General features: G+C 43.2%; 1 protein-coding gene across 1 annotated transcript; it reads right to left on the minus strand.

Moving 5' to 3' along the window:
- Nucleotides 1-1,278: 1,278 nt before the first annotated feature.
- Nucleotides 1,279-19,469, minus strand: LOC119383408 (troponin I-like). Its single transcript, XM_037651519.2, is given in 11 exon segments — nt 1,279-1,623; nt 5,522-5,630; nt 6,062-6,091; nt 6,192-6,235; nt 9,305-9,405; nt 10,048-10,114; nt 10,116-10,172; nt 10,660-10,794; nt 12,780-12,836; nt 15,398-15,443; nt 19,271-19,469. Coding segments are annotated over 10 exon segments (660 nt in total). The 5' UTR covers nt 15,407-15,443; nt 19,271-19,469; the 3' UTR covers nt 1,279-1,572.
- Between the last annotated feature and the right edge of the window lie 22 nt (nt 19,470-19,491).

Below are 19,491 nucleotides of genomic sequence, written 5' to 3' on the forward strand. Positions count from 1 at the left end.
TATATATATATATATATATATATATATATATATATATATATATATACATATATATATATGTGCATGCTGTCTCTCAAGTAATGTCTGAGAGCGTGCCGGAAGCGAACTTCTGTGCTTGGTATAAAATATACAACTGTTAGGCACATATTGGGCATGGGCGCCACAGTGGAATTTGAAGAATCTTGGCGTACATAATACCCGAGTTTTTTCCACATTAGCCGTGAGCCTTCGGCATTCGTGGATTTCACACCTAGGCTACCCTACACTTCTTCTCATAGGGTGCTCACTGTATCAATAAGAACATGCAACAATAAACCATTGTCGCATATATGGGGTGCCTTCCTATTGGTGGCTGAGCACCACTTTGTCGGGCCTACAATATTTAGTTAAATTTTGCTTTCATTTTTTCTTCCTTTCTCTCTTTCTATTTTATTTTTATTTTGCTAGAATAGAAGAGGTGACCATGCTTACCGCGAACTCATAATTATGTGACCGTAATGCTTGTGGAGCGAGTAGCTGATATCCAGGAAGCTTACGCATGGCAGTCCTTTTATCGAAATGAGCAACGTGCATCTGTGAAGGCTTCTAAATCAATAGTTCACCCAAACAGTTTGTTTCTGTTGGTGTTCTCCTTGTACACAGTGAATTCAATGAGAAATATAGGAAGTAAGGCCTATTCTTGTTTCTACTAGCTTTATTTTGTGACTTCTCTCCTTAATTTCACCTACGTCACATGCTTCCCATCTCGACACCACAAGTACTTTTTTTTCCAAAAAAAAAAAAAGCAAACCTTCAAGGCATGTGTTTGGACTCGCCAGTTCGTACTTAAAGCAATAACGTTAGCGTCAGCACGACGGACATAACAAATGTGATGAGACGAACGCTAACCGAAAGGTCGTGCTAACACTGTGCGGTAATTGCTTTAACACAAGACTTGGACTATGAAGTGACCAGACGAAAGCCCAACATTTTCCTTTCTTATAGTTTTGCTTAACTGAGTATAATAGCAGTTCACTAGCTATGCTGGGTGAGAATTCGAGTAAGCCAGTAAACACTCCTGAATATGTGGCAGCGTCGCTAGAGCAGCAGGAAAGGCTACACTGAGCGCAAGCCAAAAATGTACAACAAATAGAAAAAACATCATTGTTGTGGTACCCTGACAGAAGATGGCAATGGTAACGCTAAACGACGAAACGAACTCTCCGTGATAAACGGGTGTGCCACAAACTGTGCAAAAGAAAAATATTAAAAGAAAGCACGCCCGATACTTCAGGCAAATAACCATCTGCAACCGTTGTTTATTCGTTCGGAAGTCACTCCGACCACAGTTTTGTGTCGCTTACAAAATAATTAAAGGCAAATAACAAATGAACGTTTTCAGAGAAGAACAAATAGAACAGGAAAAAAAACTAGAGAACAGCATCTCCGTCCAGGGAAGTAGTAGCGACAGTCTGTATGCTTGGACTTGGGGTTTTGGTTGTTCGCTTGTTTTTTTTTTTCCCTTTTTTTCTTTGTCGCGCCAGGTGCTTCGATGTGGTGGACTTCGCTGTCGTAAATTGTTGGTGTTTTTGTTTATTCCTCGTTCTCCTTCTTGGAACCGAGGGCCCATTCTGGCTTCTTCTCCTAAAAAAATAATAAAGCATTAATTAGCTTAATGAATGCACCACAAGAGTCTCACCCAATCGAACCCGCGAAGCACAAGCATGCAAGATCGGGTTAGTCTCGTCGCAAATTAAAATGCTTAAAAACCGCACGTGTTATACCGATAGCTATATCAAACGGCTGCTACTTAACACACGTAAGTCAGTCGATCAAGCTGTGCGCACGCAATTGCGATGGCACTTGGTTTCGTTGGACTGTGAACGAAAAGGCCCTCGCGTTTCTTGGAAGCAGCAAGATTTATCGTTACTGTTGCTCAGAAGCATCAGAGTTTCAGTATTTTCAATATCACGCTTTAGCGATTTCAAAAGCAGTTAAGACATACGTGTCTAATTTCGCAACACAACAGTATGTTATTGTTATTGTTCGATAGCGCAGTTCGCGAAGATTCAAGCCAACGAAAAAGCAGTGTTATAACGTGAGCTGCGTTTGGTACGTGTTAAAAAATACAGCTCCTGTGAACTCACTGAGCAGTCAATTACAAAAGGTAGGCACCGCAACCAAGTAACAGATTTCCGTATCGAGCAGCAGTGAAAGGAAAGTGTGCTGAGCTTAGGATCAACTCGCATCGCAGTTGAGTGCTTCCACTTCGCTTAGCCATGTGCCGCCGCTGTATAAGCAGCAATAAGCGCTCGTGCTCAGCCATGTTGTCAATCACAACCACACTGCTCATTTTTTTTTTAGTCAAGGCGTTTGAACAAAGTCACAAAGACGCATTACGAGCAATCCGATAAACCGATGAAAGCTTCATTCCTATGATTGAATGAGAATTAAAAGTTGCTGTGATCGGCCATATGAGCTTGAATCCTTTTAATTGTATGCGTAGGCACTTTAGTGAAGCGCTGCATTATAATCTCTCTTTACATATGCTGAGAAATGTGCTAATTGTGTACACGAAAACAGTCTTTAGCCATGAAACGAAACCACAGCGGACGAAACGAATCCCGCGTTATACAATATTCATGAGACCTCATTGTCAAATCTCGCTTATTGCGCAGTACTCTAACGCCCAGTTTACAGCAATAGAAGTTTGTATTTACGTTACCAAATCAATTAAGCGTCATACGAGTGCACTCCTCACCAGGAACAAACTACACAGCGCATATTCTGTAGCTGCTATAAAGTGAAGTAAGTCTTTTAAAGCAGGTAACCATCTCACCTATGTTGAAGTTTTCACACGGCGGGTTCAAGGAAATGTTCCCACTCCGTTGCAAGGGATAGAGTCAGGGTCATTGTCTTTTCTGAATGTGCAGTGTGAGGGTCTATTACCCTCTTTGATGTGTTAATGTTGGCAGGGACATTATCACTGAACAACTGTCGTACGATTTCTGGGAAAAGGTGTGCTACGGCTTATGAACTAGACGAAACTTGAAACAAAATGTTGAGAGAAGCTTTTGATCAGGAAATGAAGTAAAAAGCCGTTTGGTTCTTCACTTGAAGTTAAGCGAAGCGCCACGATTTTGCAGAATTCTTTGACAGGTCACAAAAGTTGCAACGGGACTTTATCAAAAACGCCGGTAGCCTTATGATTAGTGCTGCGTGAGTGTCTGCAGGAAAAAGATGTTAGCAAGCGGAAGCGGTCAATCACAGCAACGTCACAAAATGTGTCAACTGTGAAGAGAGAGAAACCTGAGCCCGTCGCTTTGGCGTCAAACGTGAAAAGAGGTGCGCCGTCTTTTCACACAAAACAGGAAAACAAAAACAAGAAAAAACAAGTACGCATCGGTCGAGCATGCTTGTTTTTCTTATCAACCGATAAAAATTGGGGCATAGAATTTCCCAAAAGCGCCAAAAATGGCGGTGCAAAATTCTAGCTTGAAAGCTCTGGAATAGGAATCACTGTCCCTTTCAAAAAAAGCGTAGCAATGCCCTCAAAACTCAAAACTTGCTCAGAAATTATTCAAGTCATTCAGGAGAGGCAAAAAAAAGAAAGACAGGTTCTTGGCTTTTGTGGAAAGGAAGAGGTAATGCCAAGAAAAATTTTACGACGTAAGTTTAGGTAAGAGTGCGGTTTGAACATTTATTGGGGGGAGCGAAAATTAAGTTTCTGCTTTAACTCAACGTGGGTTGGTCGTTTCTGTTTACATGAAGGGATCGTTGTCAGTTCTGAGTAGCGTGAGAACTTCGTCTATTGTACCATAACATTTCTTTGAGATTAGCGATAGGTAGAGAAGTAAGGTGAGCTCGTGTAATTTGTCCGTAAAAACGTATTACTGTCGTTCGAAGGCCTCTCACTATGATATTAAATTTAATGGGAGAAGTCTTCGCCCTGAAGTGAACATAAAGAAGGCTGAGAACGGCGACCATCTTTCTCTGCCTGTTTAACCCGATTGCAAAGTTCGATGGGTACGCACTACGGTTTGAGAACCAATTCTGTTTTTCGTTACGGCACGTACGATAATAAACGCAAAGGGTCTACAGATATTCCAAATAAACTGCATTTAGCGCATTATTACTTCGATTAACGCTGCCAACCCACGCTGAGCTTGGTGATGTGTTAGAGTAGAATTTCGGGCGAAGTAAGACTTTTTTTTTTCGGGGTTTACAGAGAGTACACAATGTGGGACAGTGTTCAAATTTCAGAACCTCTACTTCGCGGCCCATTCTGGCACGTCCTTCTTGACCTGTAGACAGAAAGACAACATCTTGCAGTGTAGTGGCGACATTGGACACAATCTCGGGGAGACATACAGGTTAGATACAACAAAATTAAGAGACACACACACAAAACAAGGTTGAACGCACACTGCCCCCTTCGAAGCTTCTAGTTAGCGGGATAATGAGCATTTACGCATTTATACCTAGTTGCAAGGTATATAAGAACGCATTTCGCGAAAATAATGAAAAAATCTGCCATATGCATGTTTATCGGACTTGTTAGGAGGTATACGCATAATTCTCTTTCAGCATAAACATAAGGAATCAAAGCAGAAAAAAAAAAGCAGGTTCACTCAATATCTGTACTCCGGCTGGAAAGCATTGAGCAACTTGTGCTAGAGTAGGCTAGTGTTTCGGATTTTTTTTCTTTTGCAGAACAAAGTGGTGCAAAAAAGAACAGCCGTAAGGGTATATTTCAAATACTTAAGCTAGTGGTCGACCTAGCTTTGGCGCCAAGATCTTTGTTACAAGGCGCATTCAAGTCCCGAGAGAGAAAGAGCAGGAAGAAAGCAAAGATAGGGGGATTAATTAGTACAAATACCCGGTTTGCTACTCTACACTAGGGAGTCCCTGAAGGAGCTAGAAAGGTAAGCAGTAAATCGACATATAGGCATAAACAAAGCTATGCACACAATCATAGCGATTCACTGCAAGTAATAACACCTAACTTTTGCTTCCATTGAGCGCGATTGTACCACGAACGGTGATAATTAAGTGGCTTGGAAAACGGGTGATATTGATTACTAATAGCGGTAAGAGCTTATTCGTATCAATACCTTGGTGAAATGTGCTTTTCAGACTGATATGAACCAGCTTATCTGCTCAACCGTTACGCAAGTGTTCGCAAGCGTTCACACAATGAGAACAAAAAGGTGTTAAGGCACCGTTAGGTGACAGCAAATCTGGCGGTAGGCCACATCGTGTGCGTACGTAACTGAATTTGTGTTTCTATAAACAACAGGTTTAGTGCAGCGCGAAAGGACGGGGACAGAAGAAAACAGGAGGAGCTCTGTGAACAACATTTTCCGTGAATATACTTTTCTTCAGAATCAGGAAGCTCCCTTAATCTAAACCGGAATAATTTTCTTTGTTCCAGAAGGAGCACAGATTTTGTGTCACGGCGGTACACATTTCTGCAGCTTTTTAGCCTACGTCTTGATATACTGTTTTGGTACACTAGGCACTCTCGAAGTCCCATACTTACCGCCTGCTTCTCCTCATCAAGCTTGAAGGCTTCTTTCTTGACTGCCTTGAGGTTCGACCGGAAGTCAACCTCCGAGGTACTCTTGGCGACCATTTTGAGCTTGTCGAACCTGCAGAAAAACGCGAAGGTGATTACCGTGCTACCGATTCTTCCTCGACATGCAAGAGGTTACAGATGATAATGCTGGATAGCCATCATTTCTTGAGGTTACCTCTCGCGCCTTTCGTTTTTCCCACGTGTTTGCTCGCTACACAATTTTTAGGTTAATCGTTACAGATTGATTACCACATTTCTCAAACTACTCGACACGTATTTTAATAAAAACTGCGTGCTATTTGGAGAGTATATATGGGTATATCACTATATGGGTATAGCGTATATTCGATATGAATGCATATCGCCAGGACGTTTTGCGTGTCTCCTGGCTCTAATGGACATTCTGGGTCAAGAGTATGCACAAAACTACCAAAGTGCGGCCACTAGATACGGCCTTGACATGGCCTATGCATGCGTCAATTAAAGAGACTCGTCTCAACTTACTTGGAAACTTTCTTGAGGGCCGGCTTCACGCTGAAATCAAACAACGTGGCGTTAAAAGAACGTTCACAGAACAATTACTCTAGAAAGAAATATTATATATCTTTTTCTGCCAGAGAAAACGGTACATTACAACTTGCCGCGAAGATCGTTCACCTGGATGGTCAGCTCGTTGATCTGAAATGATCCCAGAGGAAAAGTTATTAGCCTTTTCTAAGTCTATCTGATCATTAAATTCGTGTCTCGCTTCGGTTATCAAATATATATTTATGCCGCAGTGCACGCTGCTCTTGTAAGTGAAAACTGAACCTGTCATCTATGCCACATTTAAAAAAAAAACGTTATGTTAACGAAAAACTGTTGCGTTTGGACGAAGCTTCTTCAATTTCAATACGGTATTATTCCGCATGGCTTCAGGTTGTTCTGACGTGTTCTAATTGTTCTGATTCTTAAACTTAAACGTAATGTTAGAAAAGTGTGATATTCCGAAATAAAATATTCAATGCTGTTACTTGGCTTTGCAATTCAGCCTCTTAAATGTGCACTGGTATTTGCTCTATCGAGTAAGTATATTTCTATTCGATAAAATCAACGGATGTGGTGATAAGTGGCCTTGCCACTATCTAGATTTTGGCAGCAACAGTTTGTGCTTAGGACTATTAATTGAGACGTTCTTTTTTTTGGTTATTTTTCTCAGGAAGAATCGCATGCTTAGAAAATGCGTATCCAAAAATATCCTGAACAATCGAGTCGATCCTGTAACGTCCCTTTAAAGGATACCTGCAGGATCAATAAAAAATTTCTTCAGAAAAATATTCCTGAGATAATAAATAGCCGACACATTCTAGACCTTTCACAAATATTCTGCGAGTCACTTTTAAAATTAACTTACTGTATGGTGTTCAGTTATTTCTTCCAAAATAATAAAGACAGCTCAAGCGAATAACGATAAACTCTCGTTTAAAGGATATAAATGCAAAAATGACAAAATTTTCATGAACACGCGAAACTAGACTGCAAGCATGTCACCGACCATTGTCTAATATGTGTCGGCACAAATTGTTGCAATAATACTCTAATTTCATCTCGTATTATATAGGTCGACTCAGTGAAGCTTCCTACAACGTCGGCTGCCTTAAAAAAAAAGCCTTCCGTAGGCGTTGAAAGCCGTATATTTGTGTCAGTTTGTTAGCTTACAGTCTAGCTTCGCTGAAAAAAAAAACGAAAAAGAAAATGAGAATCAGTGTGAGTGTGTAAAGGGGAACGCATGTTCATATAGGGACATAGGGTCATTTTTTTTTCTTTCGCTCTTGGGTGGCGATGAGGGGGGACAGGCGATGTCGTGTCACTGACCTCGTAGTCTTTCTGCCTGACCAAGTACTCAGTGTCGTACTTTTCGCTTTCCAGCTTGCACAATCGCTCGTAGTATTCTTTGCAGATGGCCTGTAGCGTGGCTGTAGTGCGGTCGTAGCCGTGAAAGTAGCCAAAGCATGAAAAAGACACTCGGTTAGCTTGTCGAGCAAGAGCCGTCTAAGCTTTACCGCGCTTCCTGTCAGCAACATTTAGTTCTATTACCGAGTGGTACCAACCGAAGCCCGGAGTGATACCAACCATATTTGGGTTCTGATTATTATTCGAATTCGAAGGTTATGTTGTCCCTAATATTCGACCGAGTTAACAAACACAATCAGCTGACAAGAAACGCAGCGAAGCGGCTGATTAGATTACAAGCAGATTTGGTAAATAAAGCAACACGTTATCAAATAGCGCCGTAATGCTCAGATCAGAAACGTTTGCGTTGGAATTCTTCGGTTAGCAGTTACTAGAATTTTCATTCCTTGTACTAGCTCATTTCGACCTCTCCGCATTCCTCTAATACACTGTATCTCTAAGATCAGTTTTTCTTTTGTCTTTGTGAATGTTTATCTTCACACAGAACAACAGCAGCACAAAGAAAGCATTAGCTTTTTGCACTGTATTACAAACGTTTCGTTGCTGAGCATTACAGTGACTGCAAAGCCACACGACATTGTAAGAGTCAACAAACGTCAGTGTTATCAGGCAAACTCTAGCGTTGTTGTCATCGTTGATCAGTTGCTTAAATTAAGCCGATGATGACCTGAAACAAAAGCGTAGTTATTGAATGTTTCGTTCAGTGCCACTGCAAAAAAAGGAAGTTATTAGCCACACAACTCAATCAAGCCTGACATCTGTCAGAAGTTAACGCGCAAAAGTTTAACAGCGTTATCGCAAGCCAAATGGTTTCAAACCTCGCAGCCGAATGCGTCAATTACAGCGCAAGCACACATCAGCGCTCTTGAGTACATGCAAGAAAGCAAAAAAAAAAGCTTCACACAGTTACGCATTGTTTACGCGAGAAAACATTTCATCCGTGTCATTTCAAGCGTGAAAAGGTGCCACGCTTATCGTTATGCACACACGCATATCACACTCTTCAACGAAAAAAAAGCAGAAATTACTCGTAAGCTCGCAAGCGCCGTTGTCCATCAGAGAGATTTTCGGCAAAGAGCTCAGGCAGTCAATCTTTTTTCAGGCTTCACACAGTTAAACGCTTAGTAATATAGACCATTGTAGCCAGGCGAAATCATTTGAATGCTGTTTGGCTTTGTCTTCAAAGGGCCGACAGTAACACCCTGTTTCAACTTTTTCTTGTACGATATCGTTTGCCCAGCCCACCATTTCCGTCTACATGAACATTTTCACTCTCATCTAGTACTGGTGTGCTTACGCGAATGTACGTATTGCACTGAGCTATCAGTACTAAGGAATGCTGAGGCGTTCGAATCCCCACGCGGAATCCATAACCAAGTCAGAGCACCGCATTTCTGTTAACTTCTTCTTGGGATTCGAAAACGCTCGTTTTACAGGCATGTACCCCAGTGAGCAGACGTATACAAAGAGCACGCGCCTCGATACAAAGTGTTTATCCACTGACTTAGAGCGCAGCCGGACGCATACAACAGCAGTCACCATAACGTGGCTCGTACGCCAGGTTGCAGGGCTGCACGGTTTTTCCGAGGCAGCCGCGTTCTTTGTATTCTCGCTCACGGGACCTTTGGGCCTTTTTTGCGTAAGGCGCATTCTAACAGGGAGCTGTAAGTTCTCAAGTGGCAAGGGGAACGCTGTGTTGTCCGACGGGGGCCGCGCTGCGTTGGTTGTGTTGTTGTGTGGGCGTCAAGGCTGACGCCGACGAAGCATCGAGCCGACTTGAATGGATGGGCGTACCACGAAGTCCTTCTGCCTGACTTCATACTCCAGGTCGTACTTGGCGTCCTCTAGTGCCGCTATCCGGGCGTGGTACTGCTTGAGGATTCCCTGAAGGGTGGCTGAGATGCGTGAGAGCAAGAGACGCAAGGTTATGATCGATTCCAAGCCTATGCCACTGCGCGTGGTGTCGATGCTGTGCTGTGTCAACTGAGTTTTATGCTGAGATTAAACGCTCCCCTTTCGTGCAAACCTATATACCCCAAGAGCAAGGTCACCAGTACAGGACGATTCAATAAGCAAAAAGAATATATATGGGAAACTTTTTTTCAGAAAAGAAAGCCTCAGTGGCTTGACGCCAGTTAATAATGCTGTGATTGTAACACCTCTTTATGCTTGTACAAACTTAGTTCTTCTGGTGTCACTAGCTCCGGCATAATTATCTGTCATTTTCTTTCCTAAACGAAATTAGACCTCACGTCCAGAACTTGAGGATCGGTATGTTAATTCAGAAGCATAAGAATGATATTTATAACTATCATCGACACCTCGCATAAGGTCTAAGCGAGCTACAGATTGGTTCGCAGTGACTCGCAGGCGCGCATCTTGTACCTGGAAGCCGACGTGGACAAGATTAGCGAGGCGTAGTCACTGCAAGTTTCCCGATATAATCAACAACGGCACAGTGACCCTTTTGTTCAAATGTAAAGGAGTATTTCTGTCCCATGCGAAACGTTAAGAGACGGCATCAAGAGGCTACAGACCTTCGTTGGCGCCGTCCAGGGGCTTGGGCTGGCCAACACGCTCCGAGATGATCTTCCTGCGCTGTTCAGGCTTTGCGCTCCTGCTCCTTCTTCAGTTCCTCGGCGGCTTTTTTCCTTAGAAGATTCTGCGAACGTAGAGGTCAAGAAAGAGTGTGTTTTATGGTTCACGCCACCTTCAGTGGCTACGACCACTTATTGAACGTCGTGCAAATTCAAAACCTAATTACGTGAAAGAACGGTATCGAAACCACCGGGACACTTCAAAAATTTGTATTTAAATTTATTCGCGTTTGACTGGTGCCCGTATTCGGGCGTGTTTGTGTGAGCGCTTGACGTCACTCGCGCTTAGACTGCGTCACTTTTCTGTTTGTATCTGCGTGTTTGCGTGCGTGACGTCACCGGCCAGCTACACCGCTCATTCCCAAACTCGTCGCACTATCTGCAGAAATGCTATTCGCGTTTAAGCTGAATCAGCGGACCGATCGCCGCGAACAAGTGAATGTGACATTCTCCCCATCCCGCCTTTCACGAAGGCCCTTTCACTTCGCTGGATTCCACGAAAACTGATTTCCCAGAAGGCTATTCATTGGGAGAACAAGTTTGTCCACTCACCCTGAGCTTCTTCTTGCGTTCTGGTGTCATGAAGCCGCGCTTTCCGCCAGCCTTCTTTGCCTTCGCCGCCTCCTCAAGACGCTTGCGCACCTCGGCCTTTTTCCTCTCCTTCTCCTCCATCTTCCTCTTCTCCTCCTGCGATCCGGTCGTGGTGGACAGAAACAACAACGTTAATACCAGAAATTATAACGTACGTAAAGGAAGCGGCATGCAAATTCCAGCGACACCTAATTTTTTACTACATATCCAGTCAACATACCTAACCATTTCAACCGCCTACCTTCTCTCCTTCCCTATTCTTATCTCTTGTCCAACATAAGTATTTCGCTAGGCGGCATAGCTAAACTAGATTATGCGAAGAGTAAAGTAGCCTTATACCCATTCTATAAGAATGACGCTAAATAAAACTGTATTTGTAAGCAGTATAACAGGGACAAATTTGCAGGCGGTCATCGATAGACATGCCCAGTACTTATCCTGCACTATTGCTTCGGCAATGCAGTACTCCACGATATTATTGAACGAAGCATGAGTTGCGATTTGTAAAGAAATAGATATTGGGCTCATTGTCGTTAGAGTTGTCAGAGCATGGCACACAGAGTCAAGTCCATTCATCTCCAGTTTATCTTAGTCTTTGCTAGTCTTTTTTTTTCTTCGCTATATAATATAGCGACAATATCAGATACGGCGGCTTAATTCCCAAAAGCTTCCTCAATATTTAATGGCGAAAGCAAAATCGTATATAAGCAGTATTAGTAGCAATTTCAGAATTACAAAAAAAAAACACAGCCGACTTCCGAAGAACATTGTCTAAAAACAAAAACAGCGCTTCTCGCACTGCCGCTCGTAATTCGAGCCACAACAGCTTGCGAAAGCCACTGCAATTGCAAACGCGTTATCAGACAGTGCACAAATTTTCAAGCGGCAAAAGCAGCAAATAAAAGGAGCAGTGAAAACATAAAGAGAATCGCCTAAATTTTGCAAATATCAGAGAAAACTTTGTGTAGCACGTTACCTTTGTTTTCCGCAAGCAGAAAAGGCAAGCGAAGATTGCGCATGCGTCTTGGAACAAAGCCGTTCTGCAGCATGCGAACGAAGTTCACCTTGACTGACGTAGTGATTAGCAAAGGGCAGCCAGCGAATGCACAGCCAGCGAATGTACAGTCTTGCAGCAGCGTTTTGATTTCTTCGTCGCCCCTGTTCTCAGTGAATTCGTCAGGGCACTTGTATGTACCACAGCACGCGAACACATCTACAAAACGGGTCTACCCTACACAAGTACCGGACACTAACCGCAGTTTCATAACTCGACAAAAACTTGACGTTTTATCTCAGCGGCTTGTTATTTCTGACTAAAATTACGAATTATGAGGTACGGTGAACATACGCAATCTACAAAATGTTTCTACATTTTATGACGCCTTAATTTGTATTGTTTGTTTTAAGGATATGTGGTAAGCGCATCGTCTCTAGTTAAAGTTAGAACACTAAATCTCGGCAAATTGAAGTTCGGTTATGTTGGACGTTTTAAGCAGTAATCTTAGGCTAAGGCGTCATTTGACATTGTTATAATTTTTTTGCAGTACTTTGGTAAAGAAACATTTAAAAGATCTCAGCACTGAGTATATCTGTACTTAAGCGACATTTCTGTTTTTCGCACGCAGGATAACCGAGTTCCTTTAATCGATTTATAATAATAAATAATAAATTCTACCGAACGTCTTGCTGAGGGCAACAATTTTGTCGTGAAGACGCAAATTACTTTCTCGTGACGACAGTGCGTTCCTTGTAGCCTTCCTTGGAGCAACGCAATTGAATTGGTTACTGTGCTAGAAGTATATGCCACACTCGAGAAATTTCTGTCGCCGCAATGCAAGATATGAAACACTACGACAAAAGTGCAGTGCAAAAATGCGACCCAATTTTTACCTCTCATTCCTATCGCTGTTAACTGTGAATTCCAGCAAACTTCAGTTATTCGAGTGAAACAATTTTTTACTGAAGGCACCTTCAAAGGCAAATATCTAGCGCTCTGAACTTACGCGCTGTCGCTAATATTCTAGGTAATAGTGTGTTACGCCATCACTCCCACGCAATAAGTTCATTCGTTGGCAACGTACTTCCTTGAGTCGCCTGTGGGCGTCCTCGGCTTCCTTCCTCCTGCGCTCGGCGTCGGTCTAACACATGAAACACAAAGGGATTAGTCACAGACATACACCGTGGGCGCGTATCGGAGCTGGAACTACGACTACTAGCTACGCTCCGCACGCCCACGTGTCAAAGCCGGCCGGCAAACACAACGCCAGGGCCGGGAGAGGTTATTCACATAGGCAACCAGGGATCACTACATGGAATTCCTGGCGTACTGAGCTTATACTACGTGGGGGATGACACGTATGCAAGGGAACAAACAAAGGATCTCATCACGAGAGCATATCGATGAGGCGAAAATGGAATGAAAGGGTAAATCTGATGCTTCGGCGAAAATGGAAACACGGGGGAGAGGAGACAGTGCAGACGAAAGAAATGTTTGATGACAATAAGAGATGAATAACATATTTGCATTACATATTTATACCTCGGGGAGGGGGGCATAGCTACAGAGACGTCCGCCCTTAATCTCCAAATCGATTCCTTTATAAACTAAATGGAATCTCAAAAATCATTCTTAGTTCTAGAAGTGTCCACACTCCTTCTTTATTTCTTTTTCAGCTTGGCCTATATGATCCTTACGGCACGTCAGAGGAACTGGCAGCTCTGAGTAAGCTTATAAAGATCTCCCGTGTTATGTGTATGAGATGCATACAGACTAAATGGTTCCCCGGTCATTCTTGTTTGCAGCGTAAACACGGTTCTACGTGCTTCTTTTCCACTGGCTCTTTCGCCCAAGTAGTGAACAATTTCCAGCCCAGTAAAACAAGAAAATTTAGTTTTGAGGAAGCGCGGTCTTGCAAAATAACAATGTATGCGTATATTTAAAAAAGATTAAAAGACATTACGGGTATACACCTAGGACAAAGCGTTTAGATGCCACTGCGTGTATCACATTAGAGATGGTGGTTTCTCCGCTAAGTCTTCCTGATCATATTATAAATAGTAAATAGTAACAAAGCCGCTCATGTTCTGTCTGCTCAGGCAGATCTAAAGAAGTCCCGCCAAGTACGTCCACCGTTTTTGCCATCTCCAACTGTGATTCTCAGCGCTGCTATCTGAACTGCGATGTGGCTTGCGCCAAGGCTTCTGAACGCTTTATCACTTCAGGTGTACGCAAAGACAAACGCTACCTAGGTGCTATAATACTACATATAACGTCTACACACACAACACGACTACTTCACAAAGGAGTGAGAGGGGATCTTCTGCACCCGTTGAAACGAACTCACGTGACTGCTGACGTCGGCGTTCTCGGTGGCCCTTCGTTATGCATGCCCTTACCTTTTATCTATGGTGTTTAAATAGCTATATGACCTGTAAAAAAGAAAGAAAACTGTGTGAGAATTCAATTCACTTTTCAACTGACGCTGACAATAGTGACACATCCCTTAATATAAATAGAAAGCACTTTGTTTCTCTCACTTAACTTCCAGCCATCTTTGAAAAGGCTTCCTTCTAGATTTTCTTTTTTTAAAACACTTAGATATTTCCGCATAGTCACCTGATAACAATATGGCCAAACCACTTTCTTATACGTGTGTCATGTGGCCTATTCCATTGTCCTCGGGTTAAGTCTGTTGAGGTTGATTTAGACCGAAGTGCTCTCAAGTTACACGCAGCCAGGCACGTCCACTAAGAAAACAGTAGAAAGAAATCGCATTCTCACCTCATCGTCCGCATTCCAGGTGTTGTCTTCGTGGCGGGCACAAGAGAGGCTTGTTCTATGGGAGGCCGACTAACATCTGATCTTACGTCACTTCTCTTACCCTTACAGTCCGGTTGTTGGAAGTACTTAACCGTGTATGAAAACATGATTCGAACTTAGTTCTCTGCGCGTTGTCGGTGCAAACGCGCTTCTTGTTAATCATAACGATTCTCTTTACGTTTTCAACTCGAAAATTTGTTTAGTTTACTGTCGTTGCGCAGAGTGTGACGTAAAATCAAATGGAAGTACAAAGAAACAAATAAAAGCATCGAGTTAGACATCTAATATTATGCACTATATGAGGTAGTTTGTGAAGACACTACGGGCTCGCTAAACGCTTGTGCTAGTTGCTGTGGCAGCTTAATGGGCTCGCAAGCATCCGTAATATGCAAGGAGAAGAAAGAAGCCTTGGAATTTATGCTTTAAGAGGTCTGTGTTCAATCGTCATGAAACAGTCACATTGCGCACTTTTTTTTAGGAAAACTTATTAAATTCTCAGACTTGATTTCTTAATTTAGCGATACTGTTTGATTTTCCTACTTGTGGAACTACCGTATATTCTCTTTGACACAACACATTCCTCTGCTGAAGATGGATTTTCCGTACGGAAATGTGGTGTAGTCAAGCAAGAGATTCTGAATCCTGCAGTGATGAAAAGCTTCATGAGGCATGTTGTAAGTTCCCTGGCTTTCTGCGTTAATTTTCATAGCCCTCTACTTGTTGGTTGACATAAATTTACGACTTCTACCTATAGATAATTGCCCAGTACAGGGTCCATGCACAGTGGCTAAAATGCTCATTTCGTCTTTGTTAACTAAGTACTCGATAAATAAAACATCCGATAAGGTTGCGCACCTCTTCAACGCGCACTCACCTTACGTCTCCCATGTTGTTAGCCTTGTTTGTTTACTGGACTTGAGTAATTCTGCGAAAGAGAGTACATTAAATATTAGAATGCACTCACCGGCTTTTAGCAGGAGAGGAAATTGGAAGATTGGAAGAAAGTGTATTGAGACTACATTTGTACAAACGTGTGGCATATGCCGTAGTGCTTCCTTAGAAATGACATAATTTAGCTGCAATCCAACTGAGCCATGCATCGATATGCGAAACAAAATTCGCTTCACTACAGTTGCACGCTGTGCGCTTACTTTGTTATTTGAAGATTTATTATTTTAGCTGCACTCGAATAGTACCGGGTCGTTATTATTTTTGCTGTTTTTTATTCCTTTTAATATTTTGCTACGGATAAAAGATAGCTGAATCTTCCGCAGTGAAACTTCTCAAACAAATACAGCTATGTATATAGAACTAACACCCCGAGTAGTCGTTTATTATTAGATTTACTGTCTTTGTCATCTTTCAAGGATCCTTCTCTCTTTAATGTAACCCTATCATTTTCAGAAACATTGCACATGCGGTTTCGTTTTGAGTAAGACTACAGCGCCCTTCAACAAGATCAACGCCCTTTACGATATATCACGTTCAGAGCGAGTTTCATCCTAAGCGAAACGTTAAATGCGTAGTCGAATTTTTTTTTACATTTTATTTTTCACATCGTGCCAGCACGGCTTGCACGCTTTCACGATCAATTCCGCAATGTACGTATGAAAATTATGTGATCTCAGTTTCACAGCGACACGAAAAGATGTATCCGCTAATCGTGGCTCAATTCCGAAAGATTCTTACTCGTGAGTGCTCTGCGTCTTTCGCCATCTGCTGTCGCTATTTGAGTCATTATTATTGGCTGATTGCTATTGATAGGCTATGTGCATCAGTCATGATCGGCTCCTGAATGAGAATGGCTGCCTCGAGTTCTTCTTCCAAAACGCACTGTCTGATCATTGAGGCCCTTGCCTGTCCAGCCGCAGCAGAGACGTTTACGTAATCGTTTCATCGAAGCTCTGATTGTCCTTTTTTTTTCTCGCCCTTACGATTCCCAGAAGTTTTACTTCCTTGCGATTTAGAATGCTTTATTCCTCGCGTTCGCTCTTACGGGGTACTCTTTTATTCATCTCCGTCATTGTTACGGGTTTTCGCATCCTTTTCGGCATGCATTCGCTGCCGTGAGCGAGTTTGTGACCGGAGCGCGGGGCTGCGTACCGTCTCAGCTCCAGGGACCGTGGTCTAAAAATACGACGGCAGCGGCGGGACGGCCGACGAACCGCTCCTCGGAGCGCTCAGCACCGTGGCGGCGACTATATATGGTGCCGGACCTCGGGCACTGGCAGGGACGGCTAAGCCTTTTGGCTCTCCCGTACGGGCGCTCCTCAAATGAACATCTCGACGCCCAGTAGGACTGACACGGTCTCGTAGTGTTGCGTCACATCTGTCGCGCGGCGTTGTTGCGGAAATGCGTTCACGTCACGTAGCTTTTGGTCCTGTCTCTTAGGTCGGCAGCCAGCCGGTATATTTTGGCGAGACGACCACACACTCTCCCCCTTTCGTTCGCTTTTTTTTCTTTAAATTTTGGCAGGTGTCCAAGAACTGCTACCTGTACCTGTAATGTGGACATCCAAACGCTTCTTCATCCGTGTGCTTGCTGGGCGTGTTGCGGTGTTACCGTGTGCTCGAAAGTTTAGCCAGTCCTGAACTCAGAGTATGCAACGTTCCAGACGTTCTAATAATGGTAACGGTTACGTTAGGACGAGGTGTCCCCTACGTAATACGTTATGAGAGTGTTGCTAGTGGGTACGCATACAAATTATACTGGGTAACATACTTTCTTAAGCAGACTTAACGAAGGAAGCAGGTTAGCGAATGAAGCTAGCAAGAATGTTACATTGTCGCTCTTGATGCAATTGGAGTTGTTTCTTTTTTTTTTATCTCCGCGTGACCGCATGTTTTGGTGCTGAACATGGCACCTGTAAATGTCAGCGTTTTGTAAACTGGTTTAGAGTGGATGCCATATTTTCCATGCGATTGTTCGCGAGGATCTTCCGTGCGAAAATTTCACCCGCGATGAACAACGCTTGTAATAAGTCGTACATGCTTTGGCACTGTCCGCGCATTCGGCCATAACTGTTTGTATTATCAAGTACTAGGGAGATAAAACTTTACTAAAATGTTCTCACTTCGCCATTACAGTCTTGTGATTTCTAATATAGTAAAATATCATATGTGTTTAGAGAAGCGGCCTCTTTATTGAGATAGGTAAGTGAAAAACTAAACAAGTAACCGGTCACAAGCATGGATTTTAACTGAAACAACGTAACAGTCGTTATAAAATTACAAAGCCATATCGTAGCAGGAACTTATTTTATCGTGGAATGCACTTTTTTGTTGCTTACCGTCGACAGAACAGCAATCACATATGGTTTATGCAGCCGCTCAACGCTTGCTTTAATACGAAGTAATGGAAAGGTTATTCCGTCGTACCGCATGCGACACTGAGACCTGTCAGTCACAGTAACCACCATAATGCTCGCATATGTTCGCGCTCGAGTCATTCGATTGCATAATTTTAAATTGTTAAATTTCATTTTCTTTCATTGAAACGTAGCCAATTCACGTTACAACAATCTGACGACGTGAGTGTGCACACAAAGCGAAGGAGTTGGCAATAAATAGCCGCAAATGCCACGTTACACATGAGTAAACAGTTGACTCACTCATATAAGCAACACAAGTCTAAAAAATCCAGTATGAGTAGGTGACTACGGAAGAATTTGATCCAATAAGTGCTTGGAATATAGCAGAAGGTAGCCCTCATGTGTGCGTTACAGTGTAAGATATGCACATTTAGCTGCCTAACAACATGAAATAAGTCGACCTGCATTAATGCGAAATCAATATGAAACTGAAGAAACAGGGCACTCGTGGTTTACTGTCCTTGTGGATCGTATTTGCATTAAAAATGCGATGACTTATTCGTTTAGAGTGACGACTGCATGGAAGGTTGCTTTACTCGCTCTGCATTACACAGCCGGTGTTACTATGCTCAAGGTCAATGAATTTACCTGGCCAATCTCGACACGTTCCTTCCATTTTATATCATCCCCATGAACTACACTATTACGAGTGTTCACGGAGTAGCACTGAGTCTTTCTACGAGGCAAAGAGATATTAACTTGGTCGAAATTTTCTAAGCACTCCGCTATGGTGTCCCTTGGAATCATACCGTGGTTTTGGCACGTGAAACCCCAACAATTACTATTACTATTAAGAAACACTAACTGAAATCTTAAGGCAACAACCAACGAATATTTTTCGTATGATAGCCAAGCAAACAAAAGAGGATCGTGCGATTATTACAGAATTTTGTTTCCATCAAAACCTACCCTGCAGACACTACCAGTAGTTTTGTCCACAATTTCGGCCACAAAACAAAACGTCAAGGTTCTGAGGCTCAGTGATGGACACACATTGACACCCAAATACCACCTACTGTCTTTGTTATGACTGCCGCTAATTTATTCCATGAACGGTCGAAGTCTAACGCTGAAGTGCACTTATGCGCCTGTTTCTTCGTTGACCGTAAACATAGCCGTGTGATGTAGAACATGACGTTATTGCAAGGCAACAATCCAAGGCGATGCGATGCAACAAGCTGTTGCCATCAAGCGACGAGTCGTATGGAGTAGGCTCACTGCTTCTGGACCACGGAGGCCGGTAATGCTTACGTTAGAGAATCGACTACTGATAACGAAGAACAGAATGGGAAACGACGCCGCTGGTAACAAGGGCAGTCCACCGGCACAACTAAGTAGGTACGGGCTCCGCAGGTGTACAAGGTAGGCGCACAAGGTTTACCTGGTGTTACGGGGAGCTTCGGAGGTGCGGCGCGGTGGATCTCCTCGGATGCGGCGCAACCCTGGGACTAGGCAGACAGGAGATCCAAGCCGCTAGGCCCTTGGGAGATCTGCACGGCTCTCGCCGGAAGTCAAGAAACGCAACACCCCGAGGGAGAGGGCTACGCGAGGGCGAGGGGTGAGGCGAGATCTTCGCCATCCAAGTGCAGGGCGCCTACTGTG

This window comes from Rhipicephalus sanguineus, chromosome 2, assembly GCF_013339695.2.
Source record: "Rhipicephalus sanguineus isolate Rsan-2018 chromosome 2, BIME_Rsan_1.4, whole genome shotgun sequence".
Lineage (NCBI taxonomy): Eukaryota > Metazoa > Arthropoda > Arachnida > Ixodida > Ixodidae > Rhipicephalus > Rhipicephalus sanguineus.